This window comes from Lycorma delicatula, chromosome 9 (genome assembly GCF_047948215.1).
Source record: "Lycorma delicatula isolate Av1 chromosome 9, ASM4794821v1, whole genome shotgun sequence".
Classification (NCBI taxonomy): domain Eukaryota; kingdom Metazoa; phylum Arthropoda; class Insecta; order Hemiptera; family Fulgoridae; genus Lycorma; species Lycorma delicatula.
The window spans coordinates 39,754,325-39,781,901 of record NC_134463.1 but is presented as its reverse complement, the minus strand read 5'-3'; the positions used below and the strand labels follow the sequence as shown (position 1 = coordinate 39,781,901).

Here is a 27,577-nt window from a genome sequence, read left to right as displayed (position 1 = left end):
GATATTTGCTGTTAGGATGTGTTGAGAACTCTGTGATGGAACTGTGGTATGGGAGGGTGTAGGCATTGATCTCACTCCTGAAAATGGACCAGAGCAGAGAGATATAAGAATGTTTTCTTTAGAAGCTTATTAAATTTGTGAATTTGTTTCTTGATTTTTGAGTAAATCAAAGAGGACTTTGAGTAAATTGAATTGTAGGAAAAGATTATCATTTATCTAATCAACACTTGTTTTGTTGTTATGATAATAGTATTTTTGGTGTTTAAAATGCTGTATCAAGTAATGATCTGAGTGCATAGTCTAATTGAAGATAGATAAGGGCAGAGTTCTTGTGTGAAAACTTTGGTTAATTTGATAGTTGAGGATTATAAGTTACAGTAGGTGGTCGTGTTTGGAAGAAGCCATACAAAGGCAATAATAAGTAGTATAAGCGCACTAATGGAAATGTCTACCAAGGCATTTGCATTGATGGCATCCTGACAGAGGCCAAACTGATGACTTTGATGTGTTATCTGGTTTAGAGGTTCTAAAAGATAACCTCCAGGTTAGGGAGAGTTAGGCAGGGGCCCAGACACCTGAGGTGTCTGGGCCCCTGCTCCAGCATTGTGACCTTGAACTGGCCATGAAGATGTATCCCTATTCTACTGATGATTCTGTTATAAAGTTGGCTTTTGACCCTGTTCAATGCAACTATGCAAGTCAAGCACACAGTGCAATTAACAAATCCATACAAAAAAAAAACCTATGAACGGTTCTGTGGAAAATTTGGCCTTTGTTCCCTTGGTGGGGTACAAGAAACCTAAAATATCAAATTAAAACATTTCATAATGTATGATCACACCATACATCATAGTGTTTGATGCAACTAACAAAGGCACTAAAGAAAACTAAACTCTTAGCCTTTGTTATGGTGTTTGGCGCAACTAACTAAACTTGTCCTAGGTCATGATGTTCGGTGCAACTAACAAGATGTTAAAGGTCCAAACTTGCCACAAAAACAGATGTGGCGAATGTGATTAATATTTTCAATGCTTTTGTGACTAAATTTCCATACTTCTACAAGCAAGCTAAAACGTATCTAAATCTTCAGATGCAAATTTAGTTGTAATGTTTTATCAGCAGACATTTTGATGAGTTGGTTGTGAATCTCAACTGGTAACGTAGCAGCTGCAACAACGTTTTCATTAAATGGATTCAGTACCCATCACTTTGAGAAATCTTTTTTATCTTGCAGGAAGTACTCCTACTTCCAAAGCTCATGCAAATGCAAATTCATGCTATCTAAATTGCGGTGAATAATAGTGTCTTCTTCATTTAAATTTTTCTCAATGTAATCAGAAGTGATTGGAAATATAACAGAATTTTTGCTCTGAAGGCAAATAATCCAGATATGAAGCTTCTTAATGAAAGCATGAACTTTGTCTGTCATTAATAAAATATGTTTATCACATCCTTATAAATTCACATTTAAGTTCTTAAAATGCGAAAATACATCAGCCAAGTAAGCTAACAGCAATATATACTCATTATTCTGTAAAAACATTGAGAATGGTGTTTATTTATCCTGGTAAAATATTATTAATTTATCTCGCGATTCCAATAATTGGGTTAACACTTTTTCCATTATAACTACCCGACTTCTGTATAGAAATGAAGAGATTTTTTTCTTCTTAGTAGTTATGATATCGAGGAGCTGCCTACAGTTATTTGCACCAAGTTGTCATCATTATTAAATATTTATTATGCCTACATATATTCATGTATGAAGTATAATGTCATCTCTTGAGGCTCCCTCAAAAAGTAAGAATGAGTTTTTAAAATAAAAAAATTTGTTGTCGATCATTATTCAGCACTCATAAGGATGAATTGTGTAGTCCTATATTCAGAAAATTTAATATGTTACTTATACTTGCATCTATATTTATGAATATACAATCTTTGGTAAAAAGAATGATCAGTTATTTTTATGAAATAAGATTCTCCATCTTTACCAAACCAGACAATGGAACTGTGTTTTTATAATTCAAAACAATACTTCTTCAGCTTGCAAGAAAGAGTCTTATTTTGCTTCCATACCATTTTTAATAAATCGCTGAACTATTTCAAAAGTCTTCTCACCAATTATTTAAAGTAAATTAAAAACATTTTTATGAAAACATTACTCTATAACGTATTTAAAAATGTGCTTTGACATTTTGAGTGGCTACTGAATTGTGAATTATTTTATAGTAATTTTTAAATTTAATGTATTTATCTTAACATTAATTCATGTGCTTGTGTTTAAATTATTCATATGGACTTTAAATGTTTATTTTTTATATCTTAAATTTTGATTTTATATTATATCTTACATTGATGAGATTTATGTAATGTATTGTATTTTTATGTTCTGACCAGAATTAAGATTTATTTATTTAATTTAATCTTTATTACCATTATATTACATAAATGAACTTTGTAAATGTAGTTTATAAAATCTTTTTCTTTTTTTATACCTATAAAACTTTATTTTACGATATTAAATTTAATTGTATTATCAGTTAAATAATTTAAAAATTTATTTCCATCTTAGTTTGAATGAATAAAATACTCTTAAACTTGTTTCATTTCACATCATCTGCCTGACTTTCAAGAGTTGTCGTTCTTAAAACATTGCTGCATTTTTAATTTTTTACCATTATTTGCTATTTTTTTTCTTGCCCACAATCAATAAAGCTCCACTAGATATCTGAAAACACTTGAAATATTGGACTAATCTGTCATAATATTTTATACTTGTGTGTGGATTTTTCCAGGTTGTATTATTTAGTGTTCACAACTAATCATGAATGTTACGTCAAGATAATTGTTTCTGTACTTGACTACACATCTGATACTTTAGCCAGGTAAAATTTATTATTATTATTAATTTTATATTTTATTACCTTATGCATAAATTTATCTCTTTCTTTGTTTTATTTGTATTTATTTCTTGGTTCTTATTAACTTTTATGGGATTATTATTTAGTTAATAATAGACAAAATTATTAAACTCAGAGATATAAGTGTTATTCTGTTCATAATTAAGATTGGAAGATGTTATCTGCAGAGCCTAAGGCTCTCTTCCTAAAAAGATAAATTACTGATAACATAACAGGGTTATGTTATTTCACATGGTAACAGCACACATGTTAATACCATGGCTGACTGCTTCTTACTTACTTTAAATGTCATGATGGATCTGTAACTTGGCTTGGTTGATTAACCATTTAGTTATTAAGTTACAAAAATTGTCTAAGGTCTGACTGAGATTTGAATTCATAATCTTTGGATTAATACTTCTGCACTGTACTGACTGTATTTATTGTTACAGAATCTACAAGGCATATTCATAAAGTAAGGACCGTTTGGTCATTAAAAAAATTAACTCATGAGAAGAGGTTTTTACTTACAGTTTTAGTTTACTATATATCTACTTCACTTTTCCTCATAATCGCCATTCAGTTCTAAGCACTTTTCTTAACGCTGTACCAGTTTCTTTAATCCCCTGCATAAAAGTTTGCCGCCTGGGAATTGAACCAGTTGACAATGGCAGTCTTGAGTTCCTTGTAGTCTTCAAATCGTTGTCCACCAAGCCACTTCTTCGAATACAAGAAGAGGAAGTAGTCGCTAGGTGTAAGGTTGGAACTATATGGTGGGTGGTAGGGTGGTCAAAAGGTTCCGAACAAAAATCTTGAATCTTCTTGGTTTAGGCAGAGGTGTGAGGACATGGGTTGTTGTGAAAGAGGATTATGCTGAATGACAGTTTCCCACACTGTCATTTTTTGTTCACACATCTCAGTTTGGTGAGCGTTTTGTTGTACACATCAGCTGTAATTGTTGATTGATGTTTCATGAAATAAATGAAAATGATGCCCTTTTTGCCCCAAAAAACAATAGCTAACATTTTTTGACTCAAGTATGAAGGTTGCTTAAACTTTTTCAGTTTTGGGGAACTTGAATTGTGCCATTACATTGACTGTTTTGGTTTGCTTGGCATTTTTTCGGTCACCACCCCATTCGGTCACCCTAAAGCATAAGACCGAATGTCTGTGCCACAAACAGCTACTGAGCATTGAAACAGTTTTGTGACCAGTGTTCTAACTAGTTCCTAGAGCTAACCTAAAAGCGTAAGCAGAATAAGCATGGTATCACACACCACTCGCTTTTGTGTCCCACTGCCCACTTGTCATATATCAGTAAAATGGATAGGCACACTCCGCCAACTACTAAATCATGTATGACTATCAATAATTAAATTTATCTCGTCAAAGACAGCAATTCGCTGCCATGCCCAGGCCGCTGAATGCCAGCAAGTACCTGTCCATCATTAAAGCGCTTTGGAGCCTTAATCTGGCTGGTAACCAGTCATATCTCTCGGTTAGCTTCCTACAACAGCGCAGTAGGAGTCTTTTTTCCTTAAGTAAACTACTGATGTCGGTTGAACAAAGCAACCACATCAAGGAACTCCCACATGGTCCGACAATGCAGCTTTTGCCACATTGACTCACCACTTGTGAGGGGCCAGTCTTCCCCTTGACCTCTAAGTTCCAAGGTGGCCTGAGTTCTGGCCCTCCCAAGAGCTGGGCACTCGAACATCATGTGTTCATTCGACTGGACTCCCTGCAGACGCACAGCTTATCAGCTTCCAGGCGGAATCGAAACAAATATTGGTTTAAATTTACATGGTTGAAAAGCATTCGGGCTCCCACTGCCCTTAAAAACGAAAGAGAGTCATACCATCCCCCCAAATCCTGTATAAACTTATACAAGGATCTTCCCTTAGTCGTATCGTGCCATTCTTGCTGCCAAGCTTCCATCATGAGGCTGTAAAGCCTCCTCTGCAGGCAGGAGATGGGCAGCTGTTCAACTGCACTGACTTGTTTCGATTCTGCGTCGGTGTAGGACATCCATATATTGTCACCTGTAACAATCTGGGAAAACAAATCATCTCCATCGATATTGTCGAAAGCGGTCCAAAAACGCTCCCCCACCGCACATTCTTTGCTCTTTGTGTTGGTTGGTGAGCATTTTTGGTATCTACCTTGTACACAATCTGTGATATCCAAGCTTTTCTGTGACAACATGTAGATAGAGGAGCGTCCAACATGTGGAAAGTCATCAGCCAGAACACTAATCATCAATTGCCAATCATATCACAGTTTTCGGTTCACTTGTTCAATGATTTCATTGGTCTGAATACTGGACCTGCCACTCCGCTCTTTGTCATGCAAATTTGTGCGACCATTTTTAAAGTCTCGACACTATTGTCTAAACTTTTCTTCACTCATTTCTGTAAGGCCATACTCTAGGCACAACTCCCGATGAATTTCAGCAGCTGAAGACCCTTTTTGTACACAAAAATCGAATCACAGCATGCACTTCATAACTGGAGGGAGAAATTATTGTCGCAGACATTGCGATCTGCATTAATCGGCAGGCAAACGACTACTGAATCAAAATAATATTTGCAGTGGCTTCGTAAATAGCCATATATAGTCCTGCATGTGTGAAATTGTGTTCAGACCTGCTAGTATTTAAATATAAGCTGATGACCCTTACTTTATGACTATGCCTCATAGTTTTAAGATTTTTTATCTTTGTGCAGATTTTATTGCAGTTTTAACTCGTTAACATAGTAATTCACTCTCTGTCATGTTTTCTTTTGAGTAGGAAATGATAACTTATCACTGTTTTATGTTGTGATAACTAGAGATCATTTCTATATTTTGATAGCTTAATTTTTAATCATTTTATAAAATTTTGTGATAGTTTTATTTATTATTTTTTATAAATTAATCCTTTAATTGTCGGCTTTCTTTTTATCTGTTTATCTCCAGGACCAGCTTTTCTAAATCCTAATTTAAGGTATTTAAAACCATAATGATTTTGGTAAGCTTAATTTTTTAATTATGATTAGCTTTAATTTGTTCCAAGCAAAATTAAGAAAGTACTTAAAATTACAATATGTGTTACAAGTAATTTGTTTACCCTTAGTCAGAGCTGTTTGATTTACTTTCCTCATCAGCTTTATTTTGTAGGTGACTGTTAAATATTGCATTAATTTTTTCATCACGAGCACAGCTATTTCTCTTACCAAAAAAAAGGTCCATTTCTTTATCTTCAATAATATGTGATCATTAGACAATGCCATATTTGCTTCTACACGCACTGAAGGTTTAGTGAATAGCTGATATGAACTTGCTTGATTCATATATTTAAAAAATAACATTACTTTAATCGTAGTTATAAAATCTAGTTGGTTATACTTCTAGGCAGGTATTCGTGTTGCCATTAAATGTAAGAGATAATTGGGTTTGGCAAAATATGATCAAGTTAACCTGGGTTTGGCAGTTAATAGATTAATGCTAGCAATTTATAGGGAGACTGCACCAATACCATTTAATTAGTATGGTGATTTATGGTAGATAATTTATTAACATGGTTTAGGCCTAGACTTTTATCTTATTTTACACTTTTCAATTTTCAAGATGTTACGTTGAAGGATGTGAAATTCTATGTATGATGGCACCATAAGTTGTAAGAAATGAATTTTACCCTCTTATAAAGGATACATTTTACTTCAACTTTTGTTAATTTATACACTGTATATGTTTTCATTTTTTTTTTTTTTTTTTTGAGAAATTATGCTTGTATGAATGGTGATATGAGCTCAAAGATAATAAAAAAAATAAAAAATTTAACTATTAAAAATTTAAAGAAGTTTTTTAAGGATGAATTAAAAAAAAATTCTTTAATTTGTGTAATTTTTATTGGTTGAATATGTGTAATTCAAAATACACAATCCAGTTTTCTCATTTTTAATTACTTTTACACTATTTGTGTCAGTCTTCTTATGAATGACGTGCATAAACCATCTAAAATACAAGAGGAAGAGGTGAGAATTATTTTCTGTAATGACACTCAATTTGTAGCCAGTTTGTATGGTGAACAATCTGAATATAAGTAAGCATGGTATGTTTGATATTTTTAGAAGTTTTTATACCCTGTCAGATGTAACTTGTTTTCCATTTATAACCATAAGATATTGGCACCTAATTCATCTTACTACATAACACTTTTATTGAAATTTGAAAAATTGGCTGTGAATTATTTTTTTACGGGTTTTCATGTACAATTTTTTTAAAATCAAGTCAAACAATTCTAATAGTTACAGAATTAGTAATTTTGTTGATTACTGATTTCTGGATGCATAGATTAGAATTGTATTTAAAAATTTCATTCTTTTAATTGCATATTTAATCTAGTATTCTACTCATTTTATTATACATAAGAAATAATAATTACTGAAAAATAATTGTTTATTTTCTATTTTTTGGTTACAGAAAGATTATCAGTAAAGCACTTTCATCACAGAATTTATCATGCCGTTTATATTGTACTAAGTTATTACATGTCATATTGAGAACTCCACTACATAATAATGCTGATATGATAGATTGGGTGGTCAAACTTTTATTAGGTCGACTGTATGATGAAGATAGAGCTGTTGTCAATGCTGCAATACTCGCTTTTGATGAAGCTTGTGACTGTAAGGTAACCACAACTGTCTTATTTAAGTGGTGAAATTGTCTTAGAAACAAAAGTAAAAATAATTTAAATGAACTTGATTATTGCATAATTTCAAATAAAATAATTTTATATTAATTTTTAAATTAAAAAAAATTGATGCTGAGTAATCTATTGATTCAGTTTGGATGAATCCAGCTACTTACCCTTGGGTTTTGAGACCTGATTTGGATTTTCCATAAAAAATTTGTGGGTCGTCTTTTGGGAAATTTTAATTGAAACATAGGGTAGCCCTCCAAAGGGGGTCAAAGTTTTAAATAACATATTTAACACTGAAAATATGTGTAAGAATAGTACATGCCCATATATGTTTGTAAAGGGGCTCGAGTTCTGTTGAATCATGCGACTTGATAAAGATAGAGCTGATTGAGAAAGAGAGGAAGTGAAAGGGTGAGGGTGAGAGAGAAGTAGAGTAAGAGATAAAAATACGTCCGTCTGAGTTGATAGATTACTCAGTCGCCCATCCACTGGAATAAATTAGTTTAAAAAAATGTCTTATTGCGTAATAAAAAATGGCCTTTATATATTACTATTGTGGCTCACTTTGTATCAGCAATCTCTTTTTGTGCAGTATTTATTTTTCTTTCACATTCCTATATTAAGCTCTTTCATTACACCAGATAAAATTTTACTATTCTCTACTGGTGATATTTTCCTGGTCATCAGGCGATTTTTTTTTTGTTTTTATTTTATTACTTAGTTCATGGGACAGAAGTTAGATGTAGCGTACAATATTAAAATCAACTGTCATGTTTTCCTGAGATTATTATATGGGTAATTATTCCTTACGATCATGTTTCTCTTCTAACAGTATACTGTAACATTTTAAATCATGAAATACACAGCTTATTTTAAATGTGGTATTTCCAGTCACTCTGGAAACTAGATAAAACTTTTGTATATGAGTTGTAAAAAATTTTTAAAAACTCAAAAATTATTATTATTTTTTTTTTATGTTGAAAATGTTTTAAAACTATTAATATTTTAATTACAAACTGAACCAAATTTTTTGAAGTAATAAGCTTACATCATATTAACTAAAATTACTTTCAATCACTGTTATAGCCATATTCAGTGAATGAGATTTGATTGATTTATCATCTAACTTATTTTTTGATAAGTATTTAGTTTAGTTTATTAAAAAAATTAATAGTTTTGCATGATAACAGCCAGACATATCAATTTTATTAAAATATATTGTTATTATTAATGTACTATATTTTGTAGTTATTTGTTGTAATGCTTTCTTTATTTATTGTGATGCTTTCTAGGAGTATTTGGAAGCTATTGTTAAATTACGTCCATCTCTATTACATCTTGGTGATAGTGGTCTGTTGCTTTTAATTTGTTTTCTATCGACTATTGAAGGTTTTATGTATTTACAAGAAGCTAATTTTGTTTCTACACAATTGGAACGTTGGGCTACTCATTATAATTAAAGGTATGCAGTAAACTTTATTTACAATTAAATCTTTTTTGTTCAAAATTCAAAATAATCTTGATTTTTTGTAGAAAAAATAGTATTAAACAAAGTTATATGGTTCATTCATTGAGAAGTGGTGCAGTTGTTTCTAATATGCCTCTATCTGTGGAAGATTGATGGATCAAAATCTAGCTGTATTGATAAAATTTTAATACCAAGTATTTTCAGTTCTGTCCCCTATATGCCTTTAGGCATCAGATTATAATTAGCTTTACACACTAGCCTATGTAATATAACTAACACAAAGCCACAAAAGGTGTCATAATAAAAGGTTGTCAGCCTTAAGTAAATAAAAGCGTACTGAAAATGTAAGATTCTTGATTGTCATATGATTCGTTCACCCACACGTACTAAAAATATTACTCCAAAAACATGGCTCTAACAAAAATTATATCTTGTCATGGTACCAGTGGTGAAGAATTAGTTTTGATTACTAAAGATAATTTTGTTTTTTACTGATTATGTTTCGATGAATTTATTCAAGTTTTAGTTTACAAAACTAATGTTTTTGTTTAACTATCTTAAACTTTAAATTAATCTTGCTTTTAAGGTTCAGTTAATGACTGGAATACCTGTTTTGAGTGGTTCATTAATTTAAATTTATTAATTGTATTTGGTGAAATTTTAGGTATTTCTACAAAAATATAGTGAAACCTCCCATATCTGGTTCCTACAAAATAGATTGTCCATATAACTAGACTGATATAACAGTGATTGGCTACTTGGTTTGATACATATTTGTAGTAGCAATATTATAAAATATTCTTCTCTATAATGTAAATTGAATTTGAAATGTATTACTATTAAAATAATGATATTAATAAGTTTTTGCCTGATATAAAAAAAATACCTAACTAGAAACGACCAGAATAATTTCATCAGTTTCATAAAACATGGTTTTAGTAAATGCTGCATTGATTAAAAACTGCATTTTTTTAAAAAGGTAATATCATTAATTGAAGTTAAAAACAATATAAATTACTCAAAAACAATTTAATAAAAATAAAAAATCAAATATTAGATGTCAATTTTAATTTAAAGTAGATACCGTGGGAATTAATAAAAGTAGATTATAAATACAAAACCCATCGGGTTGGTCTAGTGGTTAACGCGTCTTCCCAAATCAGCTGATTTAGAAGTCGAGAGTTACAGCGTTCAAGTCCTAGTAAAGCCAGTTATTTTTATACGGATTTGAATACTAGATCGTGGATACCGATGTTCTTTGGTGGTTGGGTTTCAATTAACCACACATCTCAGGAATGGTCGAACTGAGAATGTACAAGACTACACTTCATTTACACTCACACATATCATCCTCATTCATCCTCTGAAGAATTATCTAAACGGTACTTACCGGAGGCTAAACAGGAAAAAGAAAAAAGATTATAAATGCAAAAGGAAATTTATATTTTTAATTAATATTGACAATGAAAAATAGTAAATGAATAAAACAAAACAATTTAAAACCTCTAAAGAAATGTACTTCTACATTTTATAAATCAAAATTAATAATAATGATATTAATATATTAATATATTATATATTACTTCTATATTTATATTACTTCTACATTTTATAAATCAAAATTAATAATAATGATATTAAAAGTAACATTTTTAAAAAGTGATACATTAAAAATTAGATTATTCAAGTCAGCAGTGGGAGAGATTATCCAATTTAAGTTAACTATAGATTATAAGTATACTCTGCACATGGACTAGTCATCTCGCTTTTAGTGTAGATTATAATAAGATAAAAGTTTATTTCAAGAAAGACATAAAGAATAAGTGTTTCTCATAGAAATACCTCCTTTGATAAAAAAAATTTAGATAAAATAAATGTTTAATGATGGTTATTCAATAATTAAACATACAAATAACTGTTCAGCAAAAATGGTTTATTAAATAAATACAATTTTTTGTCTACTTTTCCATGTAATCCCTACCAACTTCTCTGCACTTTTCCAATCTTTTTGCAATTCTTCTTGTTCCCTCAACGAAGAATTCTCTACCTTGATCTCGAAGCCAGTTTTGTACTTTTTTCTTTATCTCTTCGTTGTTGTTGAATTTGATCCAGTGCAAAGCTTCTTTCATCAGACCAAACAGATAAGAGCTTCCAACCCACTTTGCCAATAGTTTTCAGCATCAGTTGTTCTGTATGAGTTTGAATGTTGTCTTGAAGAAGAAGCACACCTTTCCTCTACCATCCTGGGCATTTCCTCTTCATTGCAGGCTCGACTTTGTTCTCAATCATGGCTGAGTAGTATAAGCTGTTGATAGTGTGTTGCTCCTCCAATTAATCAAAGAAAAATCGGATCATAAGCACTCCAAAAGATGGTTAACATGACCTTACCAGCTGATGGTTGCGTTTTGAATTTCTTTTGGACAGGTGATTCAGGGTGTTTTCACTGCATGCTTTGACGCTTGGACTCCGGCTCAAAATGATGTATCCAAATTTCATCATAGGTTAAAAGCCTGTTCAAAATTGTGTCACCTTTATTATTGAAACAATTTTTGAGTTCAGTGCAAAAGTGAAATCTCTCAGCTTTGTGATGAACAGTAAGCTCTCTGGGAACTTACCTTGCACAATTCTTATTACATTTTTCAACAATTTGTTTAACTGTAAGTCGTTAGTCTTCTTGGATAAGTGAATCAATACGAGAATCTAATACCAAAGTCAACACTCTCTCTGGCCACCCAGAACTGTGCTTGTCAGCCATGCTTTTGCCGCCATTTTAAAATTGTTCCACTTATGCGTAAAAAGTCACACAGTTCATGCAACTACTGCTGTATTGTTTGTTCATCTGAGGGAATATTTCTGATGGTTGTACACTTTCTGAAAGTAAAAATTGGATCACAGAACGCTGTTCTTAAAAAGTAGATAGGCCATCATAACTAAGACTTTAGAGGTTATGTTTATGTAAATATTAATCGACCAGCTGACTAACACTTCCCAAGATTGCCAACCATCATTTAAAAAAGTTTCAATTGCCTGCATTAAGCTTTACCTTTACTAAAAATATTTGTTTATTGAATGACCCTTATACATAATTAAGAATTTTGTATATTTTAATTATTTAAAAATATCAAACCATCTGCCCCTTTTGTTATTCAATAAATGATATTTCCTTATTGCTGATTACAAAAATAAGTTTATCTTATCTAATATCTTATATCATCTATCTTTTGGGTTATTTATTTTTATTTGTTGCAATATTTTATTTCAGATATGTGTCTTATTGAAAGCCAGTTATGCGATTCATTGACACTTCATCAACGTGGTGAAGATGGACGGTATTGTGCTAGAATAAGTGGTGCCAAACATTCACCAAGTGATGTTTTTCTACCACCACACTTGTACGGACAGTTGACCCAACATGAAGCTGGGTTTAACACATTAAAACAAGATGAAAATATACAAAAATCAATTAAAGTTAGTTTTAATTTATTATTTATTATTATTATTTTTTTATATCTAGATAATTAAGATAAATACTCAGTCAGAGAAATTTAATACAGCTCAAAAATATGATGATAAAAGATTGATTGCCTTAGAAGTTATATCTTAACGAAAAATGTGATTAAAAAAAATGTACTTGATAGCTATTAAATCTTGTTCTTTTTGCACATTATTATTGTGCTTTGCTATTCATTCAAAGAAAATATAAAAATTACAAAAAAAATAAGCATAGAAGGTAGTGTTTCCAATAGTGCAATTTTAATGTTTTGTAGCATTAATAACTTTTTGTTTAAAGATAATATAGAAATTTTTAGTTTAATGTATGTAAAAACAGAGCTTTATCATTTAAGTCTGTCTATAAATTTTCCTAATGGTTGTTTCAGTATCACAATAAAATCAACCTAATCAAAAGTCAGATAGACAAGAATGAGTTCAGTACTGTATTCCATGCTTTTGTGAATGACTGAACTTGTTTTTAAGAGTTGGTTGAGATTTCCAGCTGTTTTAAGGGGAAATTCAGTCGTTTCTCCACTATTAATTAAAATTATAAAACTATGCATTACTATAATGATGGTATTGTTTAATGAAAAAAAGCATGTTTCTACCTTTACTGAAAAATAAAACCAACAATCTTGTTTTCTAAATGGTTGCCATATATTAAATAAATTGAATATATATATTTTAAATCAGCCTTTGAATATTAAATAAATAAATATTAATATTAAATAGTAAATATTATTAGAGGCATTTGAAAATTAAATATGTAAGATTGAGATTATAAAATTCTGTTACTAAAATAGTAATTTTTTTATATATAAGGGATAGTTAAAAACTAAAGGAAAATTTTTATTTCTCTTTTTATTATATTTCTCACAACACTGATTGTTCTGGTAAATCATAACTTCATACAGTTTATATATTGAAAGTATTGTTTCATTTTTAGCAGTTTGTGGTTTTATTTATAAATGGATTTAAAAGGAGTGGTACTATGTCTGATTGCACCGAAGAAGAGATATGAGCAGTGATACATTTTCAAAATTCAGGGAGGGTGAAACCATCAGATTATTCAGAGACTGCAACTGCAATATGGAGAAAATTGTTTGAATGGAAGCAACATATGTGAATCAATTAGTCACTTTTATAAAGGTAGGATTTATTCGTTTGATGAACAAAAAGATACGTCTTCTCTTCACATCAAAATAATTACAAGTTGCAAAGAAAAATGGTCCACAATAATCAACAAATTAAAGTTGGTGAAATTGTGAGTTGAGTGTAAGCCATACCTCAGTATGTACAAACATCCTTGGTTCTTTAAACTTTCAAAAAGGTTGTGCTTATTGTATTTCATGTTAACTGAAGACATTTTAAAGAGAATTATTTGAAAATTTTCGTAAAGCATTCTAAGGATGACGGGAAATTCATTTCTGAATTGGATAATTACCATTGATGGGATATGTGTTCATCACTTTTAACTAGAAAGTAAGCAACAAGTTTAGTCTGGAAACATCTGTTAACTCCTATGGAAAAGAAATGTTAAATTCACATATTTTCACTAAAGTTGATGATTACATTGTAGGAAAGTCCAGTTTTTATTCATTTTACACCTAAAGGTGAAACAGTGAATAGTTAAAATTACTGTGAGCTATTGTGATCACTGAAGGAAAAACTCAAATCCAATAGAATTATAAATTATTTTATTTGAATATTTTAATGAGAAAATTGTTAAAATTGATCTGAACGTATATATTCTGATTTTTGTAAAACAAAACAAGAAACAACAAAAAAATGTTGGCCTGATATGGAAACTTCAAAAGGAAAAATTTCTTTAATAAAACTAAACTAGAAAATAGCAAGAAAACTGGAATTTTCATACGTCATGAAATATACAACAAAAGGTTTTTTGATATTCGCCAAAATAAGACATTATACCATAGTGATTGAATCATAAAGCCTATAAGTAGCATCGAGATGATGCTTGACTTCATATCGCTGACAAAAAGCAATCCATTGCATTCAGTAGTTTTCATTCCTTTGCGTTCCTTTCATGAATGCATTTCCTTTGTATTCATTTAGTGACAGTAAATGAACACCTAACCTAATCTAGTTTAATGAACTAAATGTACTTAGCTAATATACTTGCTCTTGTACATAGATATTCAATTTCTGTAGTTTTTTTTTTTTTGGAGATATACTTTTCATTTGTAGTAATTTTTAATCTTTGAACTTTTATCAACTAATTATTGATTATTATATATTTTATTGCAGACTGTTATACTCGGTCATTGTCGTACGGATGATGAAATTTTACAGTTGAAAGCTGCATTATGGGCTTTAGGTCATATCTCCTGTTCACCAGAAGGGGCTAAGTGGGCTAGAAATAATCGTGTTACGATGGCGATGATTCATACCGTTCGTTTCTCCCAAGTGTATTCTGTTCGAGCTACTGCATTTTATGCACTTAGCATTACAGCTACAAATCCAGAAGGAGCTACTACTTTAAGATCTGCTGGTAGGTTTTGTTTTTTATTTATTTATTTTTTATTTCTTATCCCTATGATAATTACTGTGATGTGATTGTAGAATAGTTTTTACATTTGATTATTGAGTTTAGGAAAAAATGTATGTACTGTATAAGACAACAGGCTTACTGTTATGATTTTTTACATTGTTTTTTTATTTATAGTGTAGATCCATAATAAATAAACCATAACCACAAACCGTAAATATTTGCGTATTAATCAAATAAAGGTAAATTATAACAGGAGGCATGTCCAGAATGGAATCACCATTAGACTATTAAAAAATAATTACAATTTATTTTTAGACAGTCTTCTTATTACAAGAATGACCATTACTTACTATTTTTCAGTATAGTTTCTACTGAGATTAAGACATTTGTCACGTATGGAACCAATTTCTGAATATCCTTTTCATAAAATGATCCTACCTTTGAAGACAGCTGATGTTACATAATTCTTTTGATTTCACCATTGTCTTCAGGCTGCAAATGAAAGTTATTCTGTGATAATTTGGGCTTCAGAAAGATGATCATCCATTTGTTACCAGTCAAAAATGATATGTTAAATTACTTGTGTTCAGCAGCAGCAGCATGAGATTAGAAACTGTTTATTCCTACAATTTTTTTTTTGTGTATGAGCCGTATCAAATTGTTATTAACAACATATGGCTTTCTGTGTTCATTTTTCTTTATATTTTTAGTTTTTGTTAAACTGTCAAACTGTCTTTTGTAATCTGTTGTCTCTCAATTTCCATCAGTCGTAGCATTTTTATCGTGAACCTCACTATTTTGTTTATGAAAATCTACTGGTTTTACTTTCTTGTGTTCAAAAATTGAACAGATACACTGTATTTCGCAATTTGTAGATCCTTCATTGTTTTAAACATACAAAACAAATTATAAAAAAAACTTCTTTAATGTTACTTTTTCATCTAATATTTTGTTTTCGTTATTTTTCTCGTTACAATGTTATAAGCATCGTTGTTCATAAGACCCACAATTAAATCTCCATCCTATTATAAGTTCTAGAATCAAAAAAAAATTGTACAGTTTTGCACACATCATATAAAACTATCATTCGCATTTCGCACTATCATTCATTTGCAATCATCGTATATACAACTATCATACTAAGATGGAAATCCAATCATAGGCCTTATGATCATCACCATAGATTTATGAATATTTAATTTATTAATTTTTACTATTACAAAGAAAGCTGTTTATAACTATTTAATGGGTTAAGACATTTTTTTAAATTTTGTAATAAAAATAGAATACGTTTTTTATTTAACTCTCTCGTGGTCATTATTTCAACTATCTAATGGTGGTAACTATTAATCTAAAGAAACATTGATTGTGGGTTGATCCTAATCAACCTACCTGTGTGAGTTAAGACTCACACAGTGTATATTTTATTATATCACTAATGCAATAAAATTTGGTCTGTACTAAAAGACCTACCTTTACTTAATATAAAAAATTAATAAAAAATTCAATTATTTTTTATTGGGACACTTCAACACCTCTCTCTTCATGATACTCAAGGAAATGTCAAACTCAACATAATGGGAGATTAAACTGTTTACACTTGAATAAAGACCTAATTTCTCTTTCTGACGTACTTTTTATCTGTTTAGAGCTACACAGTACACAAATCTGAACATATTTTTCAAGTTTTATGAACTGGTGGAATGGTTTTGGGAGTTGTATTATAGCTGGAATACTTTGTTTACATCCTACTATTTTTCTTAAGGAGAAAGTTCCAATGAGTTGTATAAGATTTTATCTGAATGTTAAATTTGTAAAACTATGTTTATTCGAGGCTGGAGACTTGGTTTGTTTGAACATAGTAAAGCTATTTATATTCATTATAAAGTAAATTTGAAATTTTGTAAAAAAATGAATTTCTTCTCCCACCACCACATATAAATAAACTGTCAATCAGTTATTTGCATTTATGTAACGAGTACTTTGAAATTTATCCAAAAAAATATATAAAAACGTATGGTTAGATTTTTATTTTTTTACAAAAATAAGATGATGTAAAGTTCCTATTTCTTTTTCCCTAGACATGATTGTTGTCAAAGAACTTTCTCGTATTTTATATACATAAAAATTAAGATGAGTCGTACACATACATATATATATATATATATATATAATATGTTGCATTATATATCAGTTTTTAATAGAATAAAGACAATTTGAAAATAAGTAAGAAAATCAATTTCTTCTCCCACCACCACAAATAAATAAAATATCAATCATTTATTTGCATTTCTGTAATGAATATTTTGTAATATATCCAAAAAATAATTAAAATGTAAGTTTAGATTTTTTATTTTTTTCAAAAATATGATGACGTGTAGTTCATATTTCGTGTACAGATTGCATAAGATGAGTTGTATACATGCATATAATATGTTTATATATATAATTTTTTAATGGAATAAAGTCAAGTTGAAAATTCGTAAGAGTAGTGTCAGTGTTTACCACTGACACTACTCTTACGAATGTCTCACTCTTGTCCCACTTCGTGAGACAGTGTCTCTTTTACCACTGCTATAAATAAAGAAAATATAAATCATTTATTGACATTTATGTAACGAGTACTTTGTAATATATCCAATATATAAATAAAATTGTAGGGTTAGTTTTTATTTTTTTGCAAAAGTAGGATGATGATTGTTCATTTATTTTTTCTTCTAGAAATGGTGTTTGTCATAGAACTTTCACATTTTTTTATTTATGTATATGGTAAGATGAGTCCTAAACACGTACATAATATATTGCGATATATATCATTTTTTAATGAGGGAGTTATAATGGAATATCATCATATTTAATGAAAAAATAGGATTGTGTAGAATTCATTTTTTATATATATATATATATATATATATATATATATATATATAAGTGAAGCCATCTAGTATTAAAGTAACTTGTAAGGTAGATCTGAATGAAAGAAAAAGCCAGTTCATTCTATTTTTTCTTCAAAACCGAACACAATTTTACTTAAAGTTTTAATTTTCGAAAGAAAATATCAGTTGTGAAATGAATATCTGCTGACTTCAGAAATTAAATTTGTTTATTGATTTTTTTTTTTTAATTTTATACTGCATTAAAATATATATTCTCATCAAGCTAATAGATCCATTATTATAATAATTGAATCTGTGTATTTTTATGTTATACACTTTTTACAAGGAAAGTAGTTAAAGAAAAATGTCTATCTGCAATACAGCCAGATTATTTTGAGTAACATAGTACAGCACTATGAGAGAAGGTTTAAGTATGTTGCTTAGCTATTTTTAATAAATTATCTGTCCATTTAAAAATTCATCCACTAATTTATTTAAAATTAAATTAAAAGGTTCTTTTTCTGAATTGGTATTATTTTACTTGTAAATTTTGAAATAAAACAATACTTAAATGTCGCACAATATAATACAATAAATAAAAAAACAAAAGAACATTAAAAAAATAAATAGATCATTTATCAGAAGTTTTTTTTTTTGTAGGTTGGTACACTGTTAGACATCACCGACATGAAAAATGGCCTGTTTTGGCATCGATGGATGTATTGGAAGATGTTTTGCTTGTTGACAATGCTGATAATGATAAGGATTTAAATCGAACTAGTGTGTATAGTAACGATGGTGTAGATCAGGTATGTAGATTAAATTTTAAAGCTTATATGTATTATTTTTCCAGTGTATGGTGGATGAACACAGTCACTATTGAAATATTGCTTTGAGAATTACTTAATGTAGTTATCAGATTAAATTTTTTTCTCTTATTTTAACAATTACTTTATCACATGTTCATATTTTTATCTTAATGTGTAAGAGATGTATTCTGTATGGCAGTTAAGCAGATTTGCAAGAATAGAAAACAAAACAAACTGAAAAAAAAATAGAGAATAAATTTCTAATAAAATAAACGACAATAAATATTTTAACAAATTGCATTCTAGCTGCGGAAAATATTAATTTAAAATTTGTGTTTTTTTTGTATGATAATAAACAACTATCTTCAGAATTTAAAAATGTTATTAATTTATTGAAATAATAATTCTTTGTTGAAGAAGCAGAGATCTCTGCAAAAGTGCTAATCAAGAGACCAAAAAAGGAAAAACATAAATCCAAAAAGTTTTTTATTTTATTTTAATGGATTGTAAAAGAAGTGTATGTAGGAGGTCTGTTCAGAATATAACCGTATAATGGAACTTTATTTTTTTAATCTTTATTATTATTACATATTATTGATCCTTGTACCCTTCAAAGTATTCCCATCCCCTGTTCACAACTTTTCCAGGTGGTGTTACCATTTTGCAAAGCAGTTTTCGATAGCTTTATTTGAAATAGCGTGTAAGGACCATGACGAATTTGCTTTAATGTGATCAATACTCTCAAAAGGTACTCATCACTGATTATCTTTCATCACTGATTATAATTTCAGAGATAAGAAAAAATCACAAGGAGCCAGTTCTGGCGAGTAGGTAGGCTGAGGGAGTACTACAGTCATTTGATTTTTGACACAAAACTGACAAATTGACAAAGCTGATTGTGCAGATGCATTATTGTGGTGAAGGAATTGTGAGTTGTCTCATCAAAATTCTGGTCTCTTCCTGTGGATTTTTTCACATAACCATTGTAAAAGGCCTTGATAGGTAGGTGTGGTTCTCTGAATCACCCTAAGGCAAGAATTCTAAATTCACAATTCCATTAAAACCCTTAACTCACAAGGTGGCATATGTCATACCACTCGACTATTTTGAAATGGTGTCCCTTGCGCATAAACTGTTTCAATGCCCCCACCACCCGAGTACCTTTTGCGTGTGTTCTTTTCTTTCAGTTGCCATTGTTATTTGTTACCTTCAGTGCTTGTTAGGGTAATGTCATCCTGCAGTTCCTTGTACTGGTTATCATGTTGTACACTTCTATATTTTAATGTTTGTTGATTCTGTGTACCTCTTTTTGTACAGTCTATTTTTTAATTACTTCATTCTCTTTTCTTTATTTTTAAGTTATGAGTCTTTTTTTTTGTTAGAAGTTGTTATATTTTTTTTGTAGTGGTAAAAAACTATTATTTCATAAAAGATAATTACATTTTTCGTTGTGTATTTTGGAACTATTTTAATTGTATTTGATGAATAGTAATCCTTGTGTTAGTAATGCTTTAACTGATGATCCTGAAATCATAAATAGTTTGGCGGATGATTTTTTTTTTTTATGAAGACCTTAGTGATGTAGATAATGCTGACATTGATAAAGATTATGTTATTGAAAGTGATTACAACACTTCATTTGAACAAAGTTAAGATAGTACGGATGGTGAATCAGTCATTTTTATTATGGCAAAAATAGGCTTAAATGGTCAACTGAACCTTTCCACATGAGAAATACCAGAACTCAATGGTACTATGTCATGGTCCATCTTCCAGGACTAAAACAACATGAGCGTGCCTTAGGTTCGAAACCAGAACCAATTGAAACTTAGGGTCTAATTATTGATGATGATCTATTATGCAGAATCATATACTTTACTAATATAAAACTTCAGATAGTTAATTTTAGTCACAATCTGTCAAGCAGGCAGTGATATTCAGCCCTTACAGGTGTATCAAAATTTTACTCAAAAATTAATAGATTACTAAATAGATTATGTGTAAATTTTTCACATAATTTAATGTCCCTTAGTTAGCAAAGATACTTTTTGATGGTGTTTAGTCTCATTTAAATATCCTTAAATTGTGGGTGGGGGCAAACAACCTTTTTTTGTAATTTCTGGGCTCAAAATCACATTTTACTTATTAGATGATACTGTTAGTTAATATGATGATCTAATTGTGTATTTGGGCGATTTCATTTTGGGATTTGGTGTAGTGAGCCCGATTTTGTTTTTGTTATCTTCAGACTGGATGAACTGATTATGAAATTTTGTCCAATGACTTATGGATATTTGTCATTAATGTCATTTAACCTGCTTTTAAAATAGATGAAAAACTGAATTTGGGAAACTCTTGTTACAATAAATTTCTTTTTCTAGATATTCTAACTTTGTGATATATATATATATATATAAAATGTGTCTCTTAAAATAAAATTGCTGACTTATTCTGTGTTTAATCATTTAAGATTAAAAAATGATGAAAAGTAGTGTATGAAATTTGTACTTTACATGTAACATTGAAAATATTTTTGTTTGTAAAATGCAAGACACCCAACATCAACCAACCATTCATAGCCAACAAATTCATTGATGTACCTTCAGATTTCATTACATTGCATTATAATATAATCATAAGAACATTTAATGTACTTATATTTTAATGTTTTCAGAAGATCTGAAGGGTATGATTGCTACTGTACTTGATTGTCCTCGATTCAAGTATATCTTCAAGTTTTTCGTTGAACCATATACTTAGCAAATGATTCATTGTAAATGAAAGGCTGGTACAAAGCTGCCTTTGTATATACACATACAGCAAGCAACCTTATTAAAAAAAAGAACACCCCTTCTTTTTTTCTTTCCCTCCCAACTAATGTGTTTGAAGGAAAGATTCTGTATAATTTTCTAAAAAAGTATGATTTAAATTGTAAATGATAATGTAATTTTAAAAAAGGTTTGAGTATGATCTCAACCATATCCTTGCTTAAAAATATTTTAGATGGCATAGAAAATCTAATTCTATAGGATTGCAAAGACATCAAAGTTGTTTGAGTTGATGAACTGCAAACCATTATCAAACAACTGTTTGAAGTTAAAAGGCAAAATTATGACCGGTTCAGATAATATCTGTTAACAGTGTCTAACAAATGTTGAAGTTAATTATAAAAATAATAAAAATCTGATAATTAACTATTTCTTTTAGCCACTGCTGTTAAATTTGTTGCTGAGGAGTAGTCTGGTTGTTTTCTGTATTTTTAAGAATGAAAAGTTCTACTGAATTTGTTATGCAGTACTTCATGTCATTTACTCTACCACTTCTAAAGGGATTATTGCCCCCACATCAGGAATCATATTTCTCCTATTTGAGCTTTCAAAAATCAGGAAGCATAAATTTTTATCCTTAATTAGTAAGGTCTTAATAAGATTTATTATGCAATCATTTAAATTAATGTGACTCGGAACCGGCATGAAAGCTCACTGTGGTGTGTATGCACCTGTGTGTTTACATTTGCTTGTGTACACAGCTTTGTTGTTAAAAGATTTCTGTTATGATGATTCAGTGTATATTAATACTGTTTTGAAAAGTTTCTTGGCTTTATTTTAGATTGGAAAAAGTGGAATCTTTTACCTTCCAAAGGATCCCTCTACTACTACTGGCAGCACAAGTGATAATGATGAATTCATGTTGAATTTACCAGGTAATATGATTAAAAATTACTTCATAAATTTCTTCATAATGATCCATCTGTCATCAGATTTACAAATTTGTTGTATTAATATGTAATCTACCAATTTTGTTATTTCTTTATAAAACCACCAAAAATCTCTGTCCTCTTCCAGACGTCTTCATTTCAGATTTTATCAACCTAGGAAATTATCAGCATTTTCTTGTAAAACCACATTTCAAAGGTTGTTTTTCATTTTTACTTTTTCCTTTTACCTATATTTCACTACTATAAAATTACTAAACTCTACACTAATATTTTCAGTAATTTCTTTTTAATTAGATCTGTATATGCTATTGGAGAGATTATTTCTGCACAAAAGATGTTCTTGCTGTGCCAATCTACTTTTGATGAATGTATTACTTTATTACCTACGTAAAAAAAAAAAGTTGAAATTTTTGGTATGTTGTTTTCACCAGTTTTAATACTTAATTCCTTATTATCCTCATTTCTGGTACATTTCATCATGTTTTTTTTTTTTACTTTAATTTATTTCAAGATTGGATTTCTTTCTCAATAATAAATACATACCATTCAGTATTTCTTCTAATTCTTATTTTGTTTTTGTGCCAAAAGTACAATTTCATCATCAAATCTATACATTTCTTTTTTTTGTGGTTATTCCAATTTGAACCCTGGTAGTTCTTATATTGCACAATTATTCCTATGCACAAGTTGAAAAACAACAGGATCAAACTGTACCCTTATCTCATTACTTTCTGAATCTATTACATATTGAATACTTGGGTTTACTAAATCTATTTCTTATTTATATACAATGAAAAGAATGTGAATGGGTAGCTAGCAAATGCAGTACATAATATGTACTGTAGAATAAGTATTCCATTTAAAGAAAGTAACTGTGTAAAAATTGAAGGCCTTTATGTTTTGACAACAAAAACCCTCTGAAGTACTAGAAATAGGAAATGGAGAAAATACAATGAACATCGGTTAGTAGAACCACTGGTTATTTGGAGCAGTTCTTTAAAAACCGATGTTATAATTCATGTAAAATTATTCTGGTTTAATGCTGCTTATAAATCTCATTAGATTTTATGTTTCTTTATCTTAGTTATAAATTAACACAATTTATTCATGATTTATGTCATTAAACATGGTTTAAATGCTTTAGGAATAGAGGAATAGAAGTAACTTCTTAAACACTAGGAGAAAAGTTTTGTGTGTACCGGTCTGCACAGTATTCCTTCAAGTTGTAGGAGTGATGACAAAAAAAATCAAAAAAATTACTCAAAAACTGGATAAAGTTGAAGGTGAATCCTAAGTGATATGCATATCTATGCAAGTTGCAAAAAAATTCATTGATGACTTCAGCAGAAGTCTATGCTACAAGGTTGTGAAGGAAGCCTGCTAGCAGAACTGCACTTTATGCCAAGTTTGTAGAAATGATAGGGAGATGACAGACCAAAATATAAGAATTTTTCAAAAAGTTTATCAAAATGAAAGAACATATTTTTGTATTTTACTGCCAGTAAAAGGAAGTCATTGACCGTTTGCATCAACAATCAAGGTGGGCTGTACAATTTTTATTGCATTTAAAATGAGTGATGTTTACGATAAATTAATGAATATGAAATTTTGTGTAAAGTGGGAAAATCCTTTACAAAAATGTTTGTAATGTTACAAATATCTATTAAATGGGGATGAAGTTTTAAGTTACATTGTTATTTATTATTATTTCTGATTTACATTAGTTTATATAATTGATTTCTTTATGTAAAATATGTGATGAATTATTTTTCATGACTTGTTATTAGGTTCATCAGGAATGATGCCGACAATTACTGGTAAATCAGCAACTTTACCGCATTACATAGGTAGTGGTAGTGGAACGGGTAGTTCAATGAGGTATCACCACAATCGAAGTGTTAGCGAGAGTAAAGCTGATACGGTATTGACTATAAATGATATTAATTTAACACCTCAACAATCGCAATATTATTATGATGCATCAAGTGCTATTGATATAAATGATATCAGGTAAATGAATCGTTTTAATATGTTAATTTTATTGTATTTAGGTGAAATAGATATTCACAATTATTATTACCAGTACTTAATTGTTTAAATTTTTTTTTTTATTATGACTAAAAGATAGCATTAAAGTACTTAAATTCTTTTTTTTTATACTTTTCATTATTTTCACCGCATCTTAATAAGTTAGTTAAATCCGGTTTTTCAGTCGCATTTGTATGTAAGTGATGTAGGTACCATTCTGTTTTTCTACCGCTGCACTGGTTTTGTGCATGTATTTCTGTTTTCATTGACTAATGAAGGGCCAGCAAGTTAGGGATTTTTTTGCTGCATACAACTAGGGACTAATAAATTATAGTGCTGCTTGTTTCTGGATTTTCTGTAGATTTTTTATTATAATCTTTTGATTGTCCTTTTGATCTCAATATTTATAATCTGTTAATATTTGATTTAGAACTTCAAATATATAAAAAAAATGACTTCCTAATTTTTAATTCAATTTTCTGTTGCAGTGTGTTCTTAAAAGTAACCAAAAATTTATTATAATTTAAACCTTTGGACTTTCCCAGCGAATGTAGCCAGAATTGCTATATTAAAGGGAAAAATATGGTGATCATATCAGAAATGGGATTTTTTTTGCAGATCTAAACATTTTAGTGTCCAACTAGTTCATATACACTAAAATCCGTATTTATATTTATATGTATGTATGTGCATACATTATGTATGCACTCCTGTTGGCTTTATATCTTAGGATTAGCCAAACCAGTTTTTTTCAAATTTGACATAAATATTTCTGTATGTGGGGCATCGATCGTATTAATTTTTTTCCAAAATTATTTTAAGGGGATGGGGTATGTTCAAAAGCGTTTTAGAAAAAACTTTATTAAAACACATTTGTTACCTACAATGTATATATAAATACCAACAAAACTGGAATTATGTTTTTTTTTTATTTTACTCTCTCCCTTCAGTTTAAATATTTTTTAGACATTTTTTGAAAGTCTATACTTCATATAGAGAGAATTAAATAGAATTTAAATTCTTAAATTTAGATTCTTAAATTAGAATTCTAGAATTTAATCTAGATTCTTGCCAGTTGTTGAATCTTGTTTCAAAAAGTAGGTATGTTTATTAACAATTGGTTGACAATTTATTACTGGAATACAGTTAAATTAATGTGTTACAAAGAAACTACTTTTATATTTATGTATAAAAAAAAAAAGAACTTATATCCTATAGTTACAATATGAGGGTGAAATATTCTGTTTTGCAAATATGCTAAGTCTAACTAGGATTCAAACCCACAACTTCCAGATGAATAGTTGAGAGAGATCTTACTATTGTTTTTAAAAAGTTGATGGTATTTTAGATGTATTTTATAAAAAAATAATTTATTTTGATTTTTTTAATTTGAGAGAATAACATGTTGGTAATGAAATGTGTCGTCTATTAATGTGATTAATGTAGATTAACTGTCATTTGTCGGTTGTTAAGAAGTAAATAATCTTAATTTTAAAAGTTGTAATTTTTCTTTTATATTATGTTAATAAGGTAGTAAAAAATGTATGTCAGAAAACTTTAAATATCACTATTTAATGTCTATTCGTTACATGATGCGTAGAATAAATTATATACATATATATATATATATATAAATAAATATTATTATCTATAAATAAATAATATATTTTAATCATAAAGATATTTAATTGTATTGATAATATACAAAAATTTTGTTTTAAATAAATTATAAAAGAAGTACATGCAGATGAAATAAGAAGAGCAGAAATTATTGCATTTTAGTAGCAGATGCTTTTTTAAAGTTTATCAGAAAAAATTAAAGTAATAAACTATTTTTTAATTGTTATTGTTAATGTTATTGTTTAATTGTTATTGTTAATTAGTGGTGATATTATATAATATAAAATGAATTGTATATTTTAATGCACGCTTATGTACTGTACTGTTCACAAATTAATTGTGCCCTAAAATTTAGATAGTGTGCAATTCATAATTAATGAAGTTAATTGTTCCTTCAGTGATTATATTATTTAAAATTAATTATGGTTCATTGAATTAATTATTAATTACCATAATTAATTATTTTAATTTAACAAATTATTTATTATATTTTATTATATAAGTAATGGAGCTGGTCATGAATTTAATGTTTTGTATATATAATTTTAGTGTCAATAAATGATAATGATTTAACTGACTTTTTTTATTGTTGTACAATCCTGATTATCTGATCTACATCTTAGTCTGTATAAAGCATTGAATATATATTACAGAATTATATTCTTCATTTTTTTAAATTAATATCTTATTTATAAATATAATTTCTTTTCAGTAACATAAATAATAAACATGTATTTTTGTGTATTTTGAGAATAATGGTTTTTTCACTTAGTTCAGTAATCATGAAATTGGTTTATCACAAATGGCGTATTTAATTTTTCAATGAATTTCTACATAGAAAGTCATGGGTGCTCAACATACTCTGAATACATCCACACTAATTGAATTCATCCCACACTTTTTTCCTGTTGGAATTGGGAAATTTGCCTAACCCAAATGCCCAGCAGCCCATACATACTGGGTGTGTGGGGTTCAACGTCTACTGCAGTGGTACCCACTAGAAACCACTCCCTCATGTGATGTGGTGTTGGAATTGCCATTAAAACATTACCTCAATATCATGTGCATCCACACACCTTAATTCATACAAAATACATCTCATTCACATGCTACTGTACACTGTATGCAACTCTTCTAATATATACAAACTTCACTTATTTACATTTTTTTTCACCCTACTCCCCTGGGCCAGACATACAATTAAGTAAAGCTGAGCCCAGGGTATATATATTTGTTCTTTTTTATTTTGTCCTTTTACTCTAAGGCAGCCAACCTGCCAACTGGCAGTAAATCTGGCACCCCTGTTCAGATCTTTGATCTTTATTTTGCCTGCCTCTAATCTCCAGGATGGAGTAACAAGGCCCAACTATGTCACTCCTGGGACTTTTTTTGTCCTTCAGTTTGAAGATGGCTGCCGTCACCTCATCTTGTGTGAAGCGCTTTCTGTCACATTTGATGTATTCAGTA

General features: G+C 29.4%; 1 protein-coding gene across 1 annotated transcript in view; it reads left to right on the top strand.

Annotated features, from left to right (window-relative positions):
• The window catches only part of LOC142330640 (rapamycin-insensitive companion of mTOR-like), a 56,512-nt gene extending 31,059 nt beyond the window's left edge, over positions 1 to 25,453 (top strand). Inside the window, exons 5-13 of the mRNA XM_075376084.1 lie at positions 3,353 to 3,375; positions 7,365 to 7,575; positions 8,880 to 8,937; positions 12,318 to 12,523; positions 14,816 to 15,059; positions 18,596 to 18,744; positions 22,354 to 22,447; positions 24,250 to 24,472; positions 24,979 to 25,453. Of these exons, the coding sequence (XP_075232199.1) occupies positions 3,353 to 3,375; positions 7,365 to 7,575; positions 8,880 to 8,937; positions 12,318 to 12,523; positions 14,816 to 15,059; positions 18,596 to 18,744; positions 22,354 to 22,447; positions 24,250 to 24,472; positions 24,979 to 25,012 (1,242 nt within the window). The 3' untranslated portion in view covers positions 25,013 to 25,453. The remainder of the gene's footprint in view (positions 1 to 3,352; positions 3,376 to 7,364; positions 7,576 to 8,879; positions 8,938 to 12,317; positions 12,524 to 14,815; positions 15,060 to 18,595; positions 18,745 to 22,353; positions 22,448 to 24,249; positions 24,473 to 24,978) is intronic.
• The last annotated feature ends 2,124 nt before the right edge of the window (positions 25,454 to 27,577 follow it).